This window comes from Giraffa tippelskirchi, chromosome 3, assembly GCF_054371585.1.
Source record: "Giraffa tippelskirchi isolate mGirTip1 chromosome 3, T2T-mGirTip1v1.2.pri, whole genome shotgun sequence".
In the NCBI taxonomy this organism is placed as follows: domain Eukaryota; kingdom Metazoa; phylum Chordata; class Mammalia; order Artiodactyla; family Giraffidae; genus Giraffa; species Giraffa tippelskirchi.
In genome coordinates this window covers 19,288,458-19,305,343 of record NC_137277.1, presented here as the reverse complement: position 1 = coordinate 19,305,343, position 16,886 = coordinate 19,288,458, and the positions used below count along the sequence as shown (strand labels likewise).

The 16,886-nt window shown below is 53.4% G+C and overlaps 1 protein-coding gene across 16 annotated transcripts; it reads right to left on the bottom strand.

Moving 5' to 3' along the window:
• ETV4 (ETS variant transcription factor 4) lies at positions 1–15,768 on the bottom strand. Of its 16 annotated transcripts, none has more exons than XM_081577343.1 (14): positions 15,519–15,768; positions 14,591–14,733; positions 14,322–14,415; positions 14,054–14,101; positions 12,074–12,149; positions 7,078–7,131; positions 5,764–5,890; positions 4,995–5,138; positions 4,343–4,611; positions 2,234–2,308; positions 2,014–2,082; positions 1,688–1,860; positions 1,321–1,422; positions 1–891 (listed from the first exon to the last, which is right to left on the bottom strand). In XM_081577343.1, exons 5-14 carry the CDS (start codon positions 12,147–12,149, stop codon positions 667–669), a joined length of 1,314 nt encoding a protein of 437 aa, XP_081433469.1. In that variant the 5' UTR covers positions 14,054–14,101; positions 14,322–14,415; positions 14,591–14,733; positions 15,519–15,768; the 3' UTR covers positions 1–666. The 16 variants fall into 16 exon arrangements, with proteins under 16 accessions (XP_081433469.1, XP_081433465.1, XP_081433468.1 ...); XM_081577339.1 differs by lacking the exon at positions 15,519–15,768 and adding an exon at positions 15,222–15,443 and having other exon boundaries at positions 4,995–5,156; positions 14,591–14,701; XM_081577342.1 differs by lacking the exon at positions 15,519–15,768 and adding an exon at positions 15,222–15,443 and having other exon boundaries at positions 4,995–5,156; positions 5,764–5,887; positions 14,591–14,701.
• Positions 15,769–16,886: the final 1,118 nt, after the last annotated feature.

Below are 16,886 nucleotides of genomic sequence, written 5' to 3'. Positions count from 1 at the left end.
TCACAGGAGAAGCAGGGGCCTTTATTAGGGTCTGGCAGATGTAGTGGAGGTGAAATCCCAGGCCTGGGCCTAGGAAAACGCAGAGGAGAGGCAGAGGCCCCCGGAGCAGAGGCTAGCCCCCCCCTCACCTCTGCCTGGCAAGCCCTCCCCTACCCCAGGTTCCTCACTCCAGCCTCCCCCCTGCCTCTGGGAACACAGAGCACCAAGAACTGCCAAGAAGGACCTTCTAGGGGCCACAGCTTGGAGGGAAGCACAGGATCTAGGCGGCTGTGTCCCTACTGTGAGAGATCAGAGGAGCTAAATGTCCCCCCCCCCAACACCGGGATGAAATGGGGAAGCTCCTTCTCTGTCCCCCAGAAGAGAACGAACATGTTCTCTCTAGTGGGGGAGAGGGAGTAGGGCTTGGCCTCTAAGCAGCACCTAGAAAGAGGCCAGAGGTGAGGCCCCCGATGCAATTTCCCAGATGCTATCTTCACGCTTGAAGTCTCCCCTTTCCCTTCCCATCGTTTGTGGGGAGCAGCTCAGAGTCTGGGCCAGAGTGACTGATGGGCAGAGGAGATCTACTCCAAAGACATCTGTGGGTTTCAGAGTGGGGGTTTCCCTGACACCAAACTCAACTATGTACACAGGCAGCAGCCCTGGTGGCAGGGGAGCAGCTGCAAAGGGCTAGTAAGAGTAGCCACCCTTGGGGCCAAAGGGCTGGGCGGGGCCAGCCAGCTCTGGGAGGTAGGCGGGGCTCTCGTCCAAGTGGGACAAAGGGACTGTGTCCTCCTCACTGACCGGCCGGTCAAACTCAGCCTTGAGAGCTGGACGCTGATTGTCCGGGAAGGCCAGAGAGAAGAGGGCCTCGGGCTCGCACACAAACTTGTACACGTAACGCTCGCCAGCCACCTGTAGAGGGGGAGAGAGCTGGGTCAATGTGGGGGTGGAAGAGCAGCCCCCCTATAGGCCCAGGCAGATGCGTGGGTTCCTCCTGCTGCTTCGTTTAAGAAGATGCCTCCCTTCGCAACTCTTTTCCACTACTGCTCATCACTTTTTTGAGAGAGGAAAATCTTAGGGTTGTCCATAATTTCTGGACTTCTCTGGTTCGTTATCTGCTCCTTCAAACTTGCTGAGAGATGCTCTCCTACCCCCAGCACCTTCCCACAGACCCCCACTCCCGTCTTTTTTTTTTTTTTTCTTTTTGGCTGCACCTCACAGCATACAGAACTTCCCCAACCAGGGATCAAACCCACCCCCCTGCAGTGGAAGTACAGAGTCTTAGCCACTGGACCACCAGGGAAGCCCACACCCCCCGTCCTTGGACCCTTAACTCCTGACCTTCTGCATGATGCCTTTCTCGTAGTAGTATCGGAGTGAGCGGCTCAGTTTGTCATAATTCATAGCTGGCCGGTTCTTCTGGATACCCCAGAGCCTGGCGACCTGGGGACAGGAGATAGTTGGGGGATGGCCACAGCAGCTCAGCAGAGGAAATATGGGGGGCAGGTCAGAAAGAGCACTTGAGATTCTTGGGGCACGTGCTCAGCTGGCCCTGCAGCTAAGCACCAGCCCGCAGACCCCAGTTTGGCAGGAATTCAGGTTATATAAAACAGCAGTGCTGGTGAAGGCACATGTCACCAATTCCCAGGGTTTATCTCCAGCCCCCAACGCTGTTGGGAGGAGGGGTGGAGACATCCCAGAGGCCCACCTCCTCAGGCTCAATTAGTTTGAACTCCATCCCCCGGCCGGTCCAGGCAATGAAGTGGGCATTTGTCGGGTCATCGAGCAGGGCCACTAGAAACTGCCACAGCTGCAAGGCACCCCGGCGCTGGTAGGGGGGTCCCTCTCGGAAGGCTCCCATCCCTTCCTGTTTGATGTCTCCTGAGGAACATAGAAAACAGGTGGAGCGCTTGTGCCTCTGGTGGCTCAAGCAACCCCGTCCCCTCTCCCCAGGGGTCTCTCCAGGCCCTTTCTCATGAAATGTGATGTGATTCCTGGGGGGACACAGAGGGCTCGAGCAGTCACTTCTCTGACCTTCAAACTTCTCAGGGACGACACAGACATCATCTGGCAATGGTCGCACAGGTTTCTCATAGCCATAGCCTTGAGGAGGAAGTGTGGGGGTCATTCAGATCTGGGGGCTCGCTGATAGGCGAGTCCAGAGGGACTCCTGGCTAGGAGCCCCTCCCCCACAGCAGGACTCTGTCCTCCAACTTGGAGGGCTTGGCAGGGGAGGAAGAGGGGGCTGCCTTACCTACGGTTCTGTCACCTGGAGAGGGCCCGGAGAAACCCTCTGTGTGAAGGTACATTGAGGCATACCCAGGGACATCTGGGGGGAGGAGAAAGAAGGGAGATGTTGAAGGTGGCTGGGGTGGGGGTGGGGGCGGGGGCGGCAGTCCCCCATACATTCAAGAACATGCTAGCCTGCCTTCTGGTTCTTTCCCCAGAGGCCCGCCTACCCCCAGGTCCCAGGGGAAGTTCACCCAGAGGGAGTGTCAGGCTGGAAGCCCTCAGCTTGAGGGCTGGGCCAGACGGCCTGGATGGCAGCAGCTGAGGCCGGGCAGAGCTGCTCCACAAGGCCCCGGATTTCAGGAGCAGCTGTTTCCTGTGAGTTTAGCCGGGAGGAGGAGGGTAGAGATGAACCTCCGGGGAAAGAGTTCAGTGTCCCAGGCTAAGATTCCCCTGGAACGGGCTGACGTCCGGTCAGCAGGGCAGGCTCCAGCCCAGTGCGGGTGTGAGGGAGGGAGGAAAAGGGTGTGGGGGCAGGGAGAAGAAACACACATGCATCTATTTGTGGAAAAAGCAGTGCGCACACCCGGCCAGGCCCTATGTTTCCAGTTCTGACAGTAGACAGTCCCCTCTATTTCATTCCATTCCACAGGATTGACACCCCACCTGGAGGACGCGGTGGTGCAGCCAGCCTGTCAAGTGCCAGCCCCTTCCTGCCCTACCCCCTTCACTCCCACTTATGAATGAGATGGTGAAACCCAACACCTCCGGGAGGAGGCGGGAGGGTGGGCTCATTCGTGCCTCCATTTTGTGAATGGAATTCCTGACTCCATTCAAGGGAAGCTGAAGGGGGAGGGGCAGGAGTTCAAGGGCATGTAACTCGAGCTCCTCCGGTCTGCCTCCTTTGAAGGTCAGCGGACAAGAGTGTCTCCCTCCTACTTCCTCCTTCTCACTGCCGGAGAGGGCTCAGGCGTAGGGCCCTGGGCTGGAGGAGAGGGGCTCCCTTCTGGTTCTGATTCAGGCAGCCTGGGGGATTTGGGGCTCATGCCCCTACCCCTAAAAGACTGACACCAGGAAAAGGGAAATTCAAACACTCTAGGCAGCTCTGAGGCTAATCGTGACTCTGAAATTTATTTTTTCTAATGCAAGTTGGCAGATAAACTCAAATTTGGAGCTAGTAACAATGTTAATTAACTTGGGGCTTCCCTGGTGGCTCAGATGTTAAAGAAACTCCCCGCAATGCAGGAGACCTGGGTTCAATCTCTGGGTCCAAAGATCCCCTGAAGGAGGAAATGGCAACCCATTCCAGGATTCTTGCCTTGGGAAATCCCATGGACAGAGGAGCCTGGTGGGCTACAATCCATGGGATCATAAAGAGTTGGACACGACTGAGTGACTAACACAACACGACAATGATAACAGGAGACAAGATTTCCTGGGCCTTTCCCTGGCTGCTTGGGGTTTTGAGCAGTAGCTGGTGTTTATGAACACTGTGGCTGAGTGCATCTCATTTCCATCAACAGCCAGGTGGAACTAGAATTTAAAGTAGTCCCTACTTCCAGTCCCCAATTCTGGCCAAGATGGTGGGTTGTTGAAACCAGGCGGCTCAAACAGGATGTGGAAACCACACCTGAACCCTGCCTTCCAGTTGGGAAGTGTGAGCCTGGCTAGTTCAAGTTCATGTTTCTCTTCATTCAAATCCCTTTGTATTTCTTAAGCTTCTGTGGGGACAGGGACCAATGACACATCCTATTCATCCGTGTCCACCAACTGCACACACTCATGCTCCTGGCATAGTACTTCCGTCCCAGTAGGTATGTAAGCCCCCAGACACCCATTAAATAGGAATGGGAAGAAATGCCTTAACTTTCCTCTCAAGTCACAAGCTATCTGAAGGCAAGGACCTGCACATCTCAGTTATCTCTTATCTGAATATAAGTCTGCTGATTGAAAAGGGAAAGTTCTTTTTGAATCTGTGAAAAGAAGTGGTAGGTGCATGGGTTGAATATATGAACTAGTAAAAGGATAGGAAGGGGAGACATGTGTTTAACGGCACTGTCTACTCGATCACATGCCATCCCACCCAACCATCCCCTCGAAACTCCTCCATCCCCTTCCCGGGAGCATCTCTTACCTGAGTCGTAGGAGAAGTCCGTCTGCTCCTGTTTGATCACCACCCCCGCCCCTGGGTACCTGTGCCCACTGACTCCACCCTGGCCCACTGCCGGCTGGCCGGCCTGTTCATACAGGGGGTCAAGGTATTCCTGCTTGAAGCTCTGCTGAGGGTAGGGTGGGCAGGGTTCCGACAGCTGGTGTTGGTAGGGGGCAGGGAGGGGTTCCCGGCCCCCTCCCTGAGAGGGTGTGAAGGAGTGGCAGACATCCAGGGGCTGCTGGAAGATGGAGCTGCACGTGGTTGGATGGAGAAAGAAGAGAAGAGAATATTAAAAGTAGTCCTCCAACCCTGAGGGATGGGATGGGGAGGGACGTGGGAGGGGGGTTCAGGATGGGGGACACACCCGTACACTCATCGCTGATTCATGTCAATGTATGGCAAAAACCACTACAATATTGTAATTAGCCGCCAATTAAAATAATTAATTAAAAAATAAAAGTAGGCCTCCTTGTGCCTGCTGCTCTCAGAGCTTACAGAGTGTGGGGGGTGGGGGTGAAGGAAGGGGCAGGGAGAGGTCAGTATCCTCACCTTTCCCCATGCCAGGTCTCTTAAGGGCCAGTGAAGAACACTCAAGAGAAAAACTGGTGAGATGCGGCTCTCCTTGTCGCCTTACCTGTGCTCCCCGAGGTACCCGTGGCCAGGGTGGGGCTGGGAGGCGCTGGAGGATCTCAGGAAATTCCGTTGTTCTGCCCGGGGAAAGGGCTGCAGGGGCGACTGTCCGGGGGCACCAGGGGCAGGGGACTTGATGGCGATATGTCTAGGAGGGTCATAGGCACTGGAGGTGAGGGGGAGGGAGACAGGGGTGAGGGGGCACAGAAGCTGGGCAAGCATCTTTGAACCCTTCATTCCCTGGGAAGTCAGGTCACAGGGATTATGGGAGAAGAGAGGGTGCCAGGGTGCCAGACTCTGCCCCAAATCAACTTTTTTTTCTTTCTTAATCCTAAAGCCAGGTATAATCTTGAGAACACCTCTCCCCAGCCTACAGCAACTGGGTAGGGTCAGACAGTGGCTTCTCCAGTGGAAATACTCTGCCCTTTTTAATATTTTGGCCACAACGCGAGGCATGTTGGCTGGGGGGGGGGAGGTGTCTTAATTCTCCAACCAGGGATGGAATCTGCACCACCTGCACTGGAAGTGCAGCCTTAACCACTGGACCACCAGGGAAGTCCCTGCCCTGGGCTTAATATACATCCCTTGAACCCCCTGTTTTATTTTTCACTCTTAACTACTCAGGAAATCCTGAGCTATATTACCCTATTACAGGAGCTTGGAAATCCTTTCTATTGTCTAATCTGCATCTCAAATGCTGCCACTGCTCACCAGGTGCCCACCCCCAACCCTCCATCCAACCTTTCCTTCCCCAGGGCGGGGCTTGGGCTCACCTGGAATAAAGGCACTGCTCGCCATGGTGATAGGGGAGGGGGGGCTTCCTGCTGCAGGACAGGGCCGGGTCTGTGCGAGGACTCTGGGGCTCCTTCTTGATCCTGGTGGTGGGGCTGTGGAAAGCTACTGTGGGGGTCAGGGGAGGCAGAGCAAGGTGAGAGAATGTCACAGGAGAGGCAGGAAGAGCTTCTGATGCCTTCTGACATCTGCTCTTTAACCATCAGTTGGATGCTGGTATAGCCTCATCCCCTTTCTCTGGGTCACAATTGTCAGAAGAATCATAGACACTTCTAAGAACAGTCTGGCTATTTATATTCTGTCTAGTTTTATACTTTTGGCTCATGTCCAATATGAACCAAAGAAACTGTCTAAAGTTCAACATTTAGTGCAACCCCAACCCACCCCCACCCTGCCCAAAACACCTTTGTAGGAGCAAGCACCTCCAACCAAAGGCCTGTGGTTTTCCTGACAGTCCTGGAAAATTCCAAGGGAGAGAAATGTTTTCTTATTTGGGGCTATAAAGCATCTTTCTTTTTCTGGTTAAGGTTGGATATTAGCCCACTTGCATGTCAGCTGACTAGCATCATACACACACTCCTAATTATCTGTGAAGAACACTGGCCTTTCCTGTGGCCCCTGCTGGGTCCGCCAACTCCAGCCATCAGCAAAGAGTTGGTTTCAAGACTGCGTGTGAGTCGAAACCCACAATCGACTGCTCTGTTGTTGATTATTTGTGCTCTTGTTTCATTTCATTGGTCAAGACCGTTGAAAGCTAAGTATCAGACATTAAAGCAGGGTTTCTCAACAGTAGCACCAGTGACATTTGCGCCACATAATTCTTTGTCATGGGGGCTGTCCTGAGCATCGCAGGATGTTAGCAGCCTCTCTAGTTCTATCCATTAGATGCCAACTGCACTCCACCCTCAGCTGTTAACAACCCCAAATGTCAACAGACATTGGTCTCCTGAGGTGCCAAGTCATCCCTAGTTGTGCACAAATAACTTAGAATGGTAGAACTGGCCCCCACTGCACTGGTCTAAGCCCCTCATTTCAGAAATAAGGAAAGGATCAGAGAGGTGAAGTGTCTGCTCCAAGGTCACACAGCTAGAATGGGCAAGCCCTGATGTGCACCAAAGTTTTCATCTCCCAGTTACTGCTCGGCCTTTTGAGTCCAAACCCAAGAATGGGGAGCTCTGCCCTTCACCCTTTTTCAGAGGACAGAACAAGTTGATCTTTTGTGATCCTCTAATCCTATGCCTCATTTCCTGCCCTCCCCCACTCCCCATCCCCTCTACCCAGGGCCCTCTACTCACAGTTTTCTGAATGGAAATCAGGAACAAACTGCTCATCACTGTCCGGTACCTGAGCTGCAGAGAGAGGTCAGAGGTGAGTCTGGGCTGGGGGCCCTGGATGGCAAGCCCCTGGCAGACTCCATTATTGCAGCCCTGCAGATTAGCACCAGCTCCAAGGGGCAAGCAGCTTTCCTAGGACTGAAAGTAACTCCACCCAGGTCCTAGCACCCTCCCGCTCGGGGCTCCTTTAACACCCTGGAGGGAAGGCTGCAGTTTTCAGAACCCGTCTGAGCAGATTCCAGAGTTGTGTCTTAGGTGCTTTGTCCTTTTTCCCTCCATTTTTCTCAAGTGAAGACAACCCAGCCCCTCAGAGTTTACAAAGTTCCCTCAAAGCAGAGTCACATCTGGGATGGGCAGGCATCACAAGCAGTGAGAGTCTGTGGACTTAGAATCACATGGGAAGATTCTGAATCTGGGCTGGGCCCAGAACTTCCCAGGTGAAAGGTAGAAATCTAGAGCCTGGGAAAGGAGATGGAATGGAAGGAAAAGACTGGTTCAAGAGAGGTGATAAGAGTATGACAATGGGAGAGGAGGAGGCTGGGGTCACTGGCGGTCATGGTGCTTTATGCCTTTGATGTGCAACTAGTAGAGAGAAGGGCTTCCAAAACTGGAGCTCTGAGCACTCCCAGGGTGCCAGTGTGGGTGGAGCTGGGTTGGGGGATTAGGCAGGAAAACTAAAATAGAACAACAGCTCATCCTGGCCCCCAGACTGGATATCCGGGCTCTGATTTCTAGTTCTTATTCTGGCCTCGCCAACTCCTTCAGGTGGGATCCAGCTGAGTACCTCTCCTGACCCAAGAATCTTTGCCCACTTTTTGCCCCTTTCTCAGGAATAAATAGATCACAGCAGGAAGGGAAAGGGTAGACACCAAGAAGGACTTCCTGATAGTCTGGGAAGAGAGTGGCTTGAAGGTAAGGCAATGGAACCCACAGAGACAGGTCTGTCGTCCCCCGTAGGCTGCTCTCAGTAGGCAATGGGAAAGCTCATGGATAAAATGACGGGAGAGTTGGAAATGGCTGGTAAGGGTGAGGGATACAAGGAGATGGCTGGAGAACACCGTCACTCGTCCCAGTCTGTACAGGACACACCCCAATCTCTATGGCTTCCCTCCTGGGCCAAGGCTCCATTGTTTCTTGGATTTCAGCCATGACCTCATATACTCTCCACGTGGCTGTCTGAGGGATCTTTTATAACAGAAATCCAATCACTTCTCTCCCTTGCTTAAAGCATGAACCCCAAACTGTTTGCCCTTGGCCTCCGTGGCCCCGAAGGTTATCTCTCTGACCTGCCTTTCCTTGCCTGTTACCCTCCAGAGCTCTGGTCTCCTTTTGGGTCCTGATCAACTTGACCCCTCTCCCCCACATAATGGCCTGTTGTTTTCTGGCCTCTGAAGTCTTAGCTCACTTTGCCCTTTCAGAGGCCTTCTCTGACCACCCAAACTGAACTGGTCCCTCCTGGCTCTCGATCACATCCCTGTTTTATTTTTTCCCGAGCACATATGACTTCTTGAAAGTATTAATTTAATTTATGCATATGTAATTTATGTGTAATTTATTATCCATCTCTTCTACCAAGAAGTTAAGCTTGCTGAGGGCAGGGGATTTATCTGTCTTGTTTGTCTGACTCCCAAGCACCCCGAAACAGGGTCCCATTCAGAACAGACACTCAATGCATTATTTGTCGACTATATGAATAAACATACAATGACCCTTGTCCTCAGGTCAGTGGGAGCAAGCAACATGGGCCTGGGAGCAAGAACTAAGGAGATCCTAACCAACCAGCCCTTCCTTCCCCTTGAGGGCCCCCTCTCCACCACCAGGTAATATTAGTGGCAGGTCCTCCGGGGAAAACACATCTCACAAAGGATGCTTAAGGCTGTGATCATTTGCTTGGCAGGTGGATTCTTTATCAACTTGCTTTAGACATCAGAGGTGTCAAGTGCTTTAAAATACACATTTATCGAGGGGAGGGATAAACTGGGAATATAAGATTAACAGATGCACACTATCATTTATAAAATAAACAGCAAGGATTTACTATGTACCACAGGGAACTCTATTCCATATCTTGTAATAATCTATAAGGGAAAAAATAAAAAAAAGAATACAGGTATAGACACACATGTATATATATATAACCAAATCATTTTGCTGTACAGCTGAAGCTTAACACAAGATTGTAAAGCAACTATACTTCAATAAGAAACAATAAAATAAAATACATATTTATAGATCGGTGACTTCTTGACAGAGGGGTTTAAGAATCAGGAACCCCCGGCCCCTAAAGAACTTATGGAAGAAAAATCAGCACAGAACAATTCTGAAGTGATCAAATAGATCAGTAGGGCATGAAATCCCTTGGCAAAGACAAACAAACAAAAAACCAACACAGTACATCTGGGGCACAAAGGCAACCATTCCCAAACTGGTCCCAATCAAGAAGCCTGAGACACTCTTAGAAACAGATTCCCAGGCCCCACCCTTAGAGAGTCATTCCAAAGGCCCTGGGTGGGGGTATCTGTATATATATATTTTTTTGGCCACACTGTGTGGCAGGCATAGGGGATCTTAGTTTCCCAACCAGGGATCGAACCCTCACCTCCTGTATTAGAAGCTCAGTCAACCATTGGACCACCAGGGAAGTCCCAGGCACCTGTATTTTAACACACACCCCTGGTAGCCCCTGGAAAACTGGGTAAAGGGAAGGATGCAAAACCTCAACTGCCCAGGGGGGTAAGACCCAAGCCCATCCTTGCTGTGCCCTTTGGCACAACCATAGGTGAGAGCCCCCCAGATGGGCAGAATGGGGGTGACAGGAGCAAAATGAACACTATTTACCTCCCTGCTACCTGGGCCAGAAGAGCCCAGAGGGTGGGAGAGGTACGGCACATGGGGGAGGCTGACGCACTCTGGGCCCCCTCTGGGGCTTCATTAACTGCCAGTTTCCATTGAGGTAATGGGCTGGGGGCATCTCCTGCTGGAGTCACAGGCCAGGTCACATGATGGTAGAGAACCCTGGGGTCATCTTGGCTTTTCTCTTGCCTCAGGCCTGAAGGTTTGACCAGAACCCCCAATCTCCAAGCAGTCCTTCAGGAGGCCACCCCCAGCACCCTGGTAATATCTCAAAAGAGGTGGTGCTGTCCTCATCCCAGGGCCAGGAGAGATCAGCCGAGGCAAGAATGGGCTGTGGTGTGAACACTAGTGCCTGCCTGGCCCCTCCCTAAAGTGCCATCTCCTCCCAAAAGGGCAGGGACAGGGCCTCCGTGGCTTAGAGACTGTCAAGGATGGAAATAGGAACACAGAGCCTCGCGTTCCTGGAGAGCAGGAGAATTTCTAATGACCATGTTTGGTCTTGAGTGTCAGCCACTCTATTTATTTGTTGACTTGGCTGAGCTTAGGCTGCCAAGCCAGTGTGCCAGGGTCTGCCCCCAACTCCATCCTGGCACTAAGGTGGAGTTTATCTGCCTGGGGACATGACAGAAGATTAAGGAGGGGACGGGAAAGGTGCCAAGCCAGCATAATGCCCAGAAAGAGAATTTCAGGGGACATCCCTCCAATGGGAGGGGAGTCAGTAGAAAAGGGGCTTAGGGGCTTCCCAACCTGGGCTCCAGGAGAACAGGTAGGTGAAAACAGCCAAGTAGCAAAGCCCATCCCAAGTAAATCACCCAGCTATACAATATATACTCCATCACCTTCTCCCTCTCTGAGGGTCCAATTACAGGGCAAAGGGGCCTCTTAAGGAGCCCCAGTGGAAATGGGGGGAGGCATCCCCTGGAGCTTCTCCTCCATTTTGTCACCACTGGCCTCTCCCCCTTACCCCGCCCCCACCCTGGCAGCGTACTGGAAGGAACCAGTTCTCTATCTATGGAGGGAACATTTGTCCCCAAGAGCCTTCTGGAAGGGGAGGAGACAGAAAGATATAGAAGGAAGCATTGTGGCTAGGGAAGACCAGAGGAGGGAATTAACCCCATCTCTTCTCACAGACAGGCTGAGCCCCAGCGTGCACACACATGGATTCACACACACCCAACTGCCTTTTACTTCACAGCTTTACACAGGTGAAACGCATCCACACGCGATCTCTTTGGATTTACAAATACGATCAGGGAAAACCAAAGGACAAAGGGGCTGCAGACCTCAGAGGAAGACTTGGGACCGATGGTTCTTATGAAAAGGGGAGCACAGACCCACCCCTTTTAGAATCTCATAGGAGCTATGGATCCTTCTCTTCTTAGAAATATTCACATTCCTTTGTGTATGTTGCACCCCCAATGATTTTATACACATATTGGAGGGCTCAAGGACCCCTGTAACCTATCCATAGAGCTTGTGGGAATCCATAGACCCTGTTATGGACTCCTGCCTCATACAAAGGATATACATGACCCAGAGTCAATGTTCCTTATCACCAAGAGACCAAAGTCATTGCCTCTGAGGGTTCCAGAGGGCTCCCCACAAACCCGGAAAGGAACCCTCGACCAGAAGCACATCTTTGACAATAACCAGACATAGCTTGGGCTCAGCCGGTCTGAGCCCGGGGTTTCCCTGTAGTAGCCTGGTTCTTTCTCCAGCAATTCAGCAGATTCCCAGGCACCCGAAAAATAGACACACCTTCTTAGCCTCACATCACCCCATGCCTTATCCATCTAGAAAACCCCCAAACCAAAGATGTCTGAGCTGCCTCCACAGACCCCCGCTCACCCTCACCCTCTATGTTGCCTGGACACCAGATGCTGAACCCACAGCCACATCCGCTAGACTCCAACTTGGTGTCCCCCTAATTCTTCACAGCCCCACCCACACTTCAAGGACCAACGGCTTCAATCCAAATTGGGGCTTTAGGGAGAAATCAAGCTCCGGCTCCCAGTCCTACGCACCCCACCGCTGGCAAGTTTCCAAAGGAACTAGTCCCTCCCTGCCACCCCAAAGCTCCCTCTGGGCTGCAGGGGTCACTGACCTGGTGGGAAGAGGCAGGAGAGGAGGCTGGGGTGGTGCTGGGACGGTGCAGGGGGACAGGGCCCCGGCAGCTGCATCTGTCTCCGCAGAGAGAGCGAGAAGGAGCAATCGGCCACAGCATCCCCCCCTCAGGCCTGGCCATCCATCGCCAGCTGGGAACCTGAGCTGCTCCCTCAGAAGGAAGGAGAGGGAACCAAGGAGATCCCAGCGCCTCCCCCACCCCAACCTGCGTCTTGCGATCCCCACCCCCACCTCCCCACCCACTGGATTTAAATGTACAGGGACTTCCAGGGCAGCAGCGTGAAACACACACTGGCTGTCACACTGACACATGCAGATAGACACAAGTACAATTTCTAGACCCCCACCGCCAAGGGGTGGGGCTTCCAAGGTTGAAAGAAGATGAGAACGTTTTCCTCCCTTTCCCATTCCAAACCCTGCTGCTTCCGAAACGCCAACGTCTAAGCCTACCCCTAGATCACAAGCCCCAGGAGCTGCCCACTTGGGGGAGCCTAGGGATCCCTCAGCTGGACAGACAGGAGCCTGGCGAGCCAGACAGAAATCAGGCGTTAGGAAAGGAAGTCTTTGAGAGACCCTGGAAACTGACACCACTGCGTTCTTTTAGCTCCAGCCCAGCTCCGGAACCTTGAGCGGAGGATGGGCAGGATGGGCAGACTGGGCATAGCTCTGCTTGTAATTCGCAGCTGGGCACACAGGGCTTGCAGAATTAGGAAAGATGGCCACAATCTCCCTAGAGCCCCCAGATCTCTCCAGCACCCATGAGGACATTGAGCCTTGAATTCCAAAATGTCTTGAGTGCTTGCTCCATGCTAGTCATGCTGTTAACGTATATATTTAGGGGGATACCACAGTGGTCACAATAGATCTAGTCTGTCTAGTCAGGGATCTTTCCCTTTTACTCCAGGCTTTTAAAGATGGTTCTAGAGGAGCTGGGTTTGAGTTTTAAGAAATCATCCAAGAGACACAGGTGGAGGGAAGGAGAGATCTCAAAGAAGAGAAAAGCCCTTAAGAAGGGGTTCCTAGTGCTGTGGTTCCTTGGGTTTCAGTGTTACAATGAAGGGACCCTCAGATGGGGGGTATTAACCCTTCCCTCTCAGAGACTGTCTCAACACCAAAAGCTGCCTACCTGCAGTCCCGCTAGTGACACCCTTGGGCTCCACCCAAATACACCAAGGAATCCCACTAGGAGACCTCCTAGAACACACCTCCCTACGCAGAGGCCCAGCTACTGACCCCGCTCTAGCCAGCTCGCAGCTCACCCCCTCCACCACCAACCCCCACTCCCACCCCCCCTAGCAAACTGGAGGAGCAATTTGCCTAGGGAAGGAGGAGGGAGGATCGGCTGCCATTAGAATTACGATCAAGGCGATTTGGGGGAGAAGCCCTGGGCTGCTGTGCCAAAGTGATGCAAAAAAAGAAAAAAAAAAAGAATTATTTAAACTTTTGTTGTTCTTTTGGCTCAGACAGTAAATCGTTTGGCACTGGGGGTTGGGAAGAAGAGAAACCAGAGGGTAAAAATGAATGTTTCGGCAATTCCAGAAGATAGGTAACAAATGAATTGCTCCTTCTCTTTCTCCTGTTTCTTACACTCACTCCCCTGCCCCAAAACCCTAACACACACCTCAGTCTGGGGGCTGGTGCCAAACAAACTTTGCAAATGAAAATTTCAACCAGGAAAACGGGCCTAGGGCCAAGTTCCATTCAAATAAGCAAATACCCCACACAATGGTCTGATTCATCCCCAGGCCTAGTTACACAAGCCTGGCTCAGGGCAGAGAAAATAAATACCAATATAAGTATCCACACAGGGCGCTGCAAAGAGTGGAAAGGCAGGAGACTTGGGGAAGGGGCCTTGCAGAGGCCCTGGAGGCCAGTGAGAGAGGTAGTGAGCTAGGTTGGAATACTAGGGGTAGAGAGCATCCCCCACCCCAATAATAGAAAAGGTCACAAAACTACTCACCTTCAGCGAGCCACGTCTCCTGGAAGTGACTTATATCCTGGAAGAGATCTGAGGGGGTGAATAATGGAATCGAGAAGGTGATGTGGAGGTGGCGGTGAGAGAGTGGGAACCCTAAGGAGCCCGGTGACCTCCCCCTTGGGAGTTGGGGGAGAATGAACAGAGTCCCTTGGAGGGCAATTTTTTGGGGGGGAAAGGGCGAGGGCTCCAGGTTCAGCCCTCAGGGTGTGTGAGGTGGGGAGGGTCGCGTTTTGTCTCGCTGTCTCTTTACCTTCGGAGTCGGGGGGGGGCAGGGAGCCCGGGTCCATGAGCTTCCCCTGTGGGACCGTCAGAGCTTCGCGCAAGCTCCCATTTCCGGGCGATTTCTGCGGGGAAGGGGAAGAATGCCCCCGAGTCACCCTGAGGCCGCCTGGTCTGAGGGGCAGGGCTGGGGTCCCGGGGTGACTCAGGGGCGGGCAGCCCTGGACCCCGCTGGGGCCGCGGGATGGGTTGGGGCGGGTGCAGGGAGGGGGCGGGCGTGGAGGCCGGCGCGGCGCTCACGCTGCAGAAGGTGTAGGGCACTTGCTGGTCCAAGTATCCGCCTTTCATCCTCCGCTCCATCCGGCCGCTCCCTCTGGCCACACGGCCCGGGCCCCGCGCGGGGGCAGAGACCTGGGGGCGGGGGGGCTGCGTTCGCACACCGTCTGGGGAAGGCAGCGAGGTGGGGGTGGGTAAGGGCGGCGGGGAGGGGCAGTCCCGAGGCTCCGGGTCCGACGGCAAAACTTCTCCGACTCACTCAGGCGAGGGGGAGGTTTCCGCCTGCAGAGCTTAGCGCCGCCACACTGCCCTCCCGCCAAAGGAGGTCCCACCTGCTCCTGGGAACCGGGGTCGGCGTTTCGGCTGCTTTCTGCAGCCCTGCTTTGCCCAGAGTTGGTTACATAAGACGTGTGTGTGTGCGTGTGTGTGTGTGTGTGTGTGCGCGCGCGCGCGCGAGTGTGCGCTCGCGCGCGGAGGAGCAGGCGAGGCGCGCACCATTCGCACGCCCACAACTCGGGCGCCCCCTCCAACCCTGAATCCCAGCGCCTCCCACCCCCTGCCCTGGAATCTGCGGAGGCGGCGGTGAGAGTGTGGTGAGTGCTGGCGGCGAGGCTGGGAATCACACTCTCCCTCCCTTTCCCTCCCGTAGCCTCACCTGAGGCCCGGGCGTCTGTACTGGAGCCGCGAGGGGTCCTGAGCATCCCCCCTCCCCGGGTTGCACCGAGGGCCGCGGGGCTAGGCCGGAGCTAGGCGACCCCGGCCCCGGGTCCCCAGCGCACCCGCTTGTTTTCCGGGCGCCGCCGACAGTTGTGAGCCCGGGGGAGCCGCTGATTGGTGCATTTCCTTCGCCTCTGCCTCGGCTCTATCTACCCCCCACCCCGCTCCCTTTGTTTCATTGACTTTTGTGAATGAAACCCCAGGGCCGGGCACGCCCGCCAATCCCGAGACTTGCCTTGCCGAGCCGGAGGGGCGGAGTTTCCCAGCAGCGGGGGCCAATGAGAACTCAGGGGTTGGCTCCCGGCTTCATTCACTGCTTGGGCTCCCATTCATAAAAAAATAAACTCCTTGCGGCCGGAGTTCATTCATAAAGAGCTGAGAGAAAACGAGGGAAGCCAAGGACCCGACGGCTTCTCTGTGGGACTCGGTGGTGACCCTGACGCTCTGCTGTCTCCTCCGGCTGGCGTCTGCACACGTCTCTGTGTATCCGCGTGTACGTGGGAGTGTGAATGTATCTGTGTGTGCGCCCTGGGGGGAGGCGAGCGGACTTGCATGCCCAGAGGAACAATAATAACGAGCATTTATGAAGCTCTCTGCTTCCACGTGCTCATTTCATTCCCATAAGCTGGCGAAGGGGTTCTATTGTTTCCATTTTACAGAGACTGAAAATGAAAACAGAGAGGGGCGGTGGCTTGGCCACTCAGGGTCTGCCGTTTGCAGCCCCCGACCCTCTACATTTTCCGGTATAGCCCTTTGAGGCCACAATTAAGTTAATTAAAAGTATGTGACAACAACTGATACACAGTAGGCCCTCAATAAATGTAAGCTGGCACGGAATCCAGGCTTTTCCTCAAGGGTCTGTTCTCTGCAGAGCTGTTCTGTGACCCACTTTCTATTGATTGAAGCAGAAACTAGAGGCCTGGCTTGGACCTCTGAAAGTGCAGTTCTCTCTCTGCTCTTTCCTCTTATCCTGAGTGCAAACACAGGGTATTAGGGAGCAAAAACCCAGAGGTCTGATGATCTGAGAGCAGGACTGGGTTCAGTTCTAGCCAACAAGCTTCTCATAGTCTTTGTCACCTCATTTAGTAATTCATTTGATAAACATTTATTGTGCCAGACACAGTGCTGGGTGCCAGACAGGAAGCTGTGACCAAGACAGACACTGGATGGGAGCTGGGCTGCTTAGGCTGGAGCCACGGGGGCACATAGAACTTTGAAGTCCCCCAGGTCTTTTTTTTTTTTTTTCCTGTGACAATCTGGGTCTAGATTCGATGAGTTCCTTTGAGGAGATATTGATTTTGTTTCCTACCTGTTTGTGATAAACACTAGAGACTGACCAAACCTCAGGCTTGCTTTCAAAATTCATCGGATCTAACACCCCCACTTTCCAGATGAGGCTATGGAACTTCAGAAAAGGAAATGATATGCGAAAGCTGTTGTCAGGGTCAGAACTGGGGCTAGAACACCAAACCTCTAGCACCTGTTTGGGGCTCATTTCAGGAGATCGTCCCAGGCAAATGAAAATAAACTTCCTCCTCTCTTTTTTTAAAAAAATTATTTCCTTATTTGGCTTTCCCGGTTCTTAGTTGCAGGCATGTGGGAT

Excerpts from the sequence above, each read along its gene's own strand:
- ETV4 (XM_081577334.1), bottom strand. The coding sequence starts at position 15,064 with ATGGTGCGCGCCTCGCCTGCTCCTCCGCGCGCGAGCGCACACTCGCGC. Across the intron at positions 7,132-14,053 it reads GGAGACGTGGCTCGCTGAAG|CTCAGGTACCGGACAGTGAT; the intron begins GTGAGTAGTTTT and ends CTCTCTCTGCAG. Across the intron at positions 1,861-2,013 it reads CGTCCCTGAGAAGTTTGAAG|GAGACATCAAACAGGAAGGG; the intron begins GTCAGAGAAGTG and ends TATGTTCCTCAG.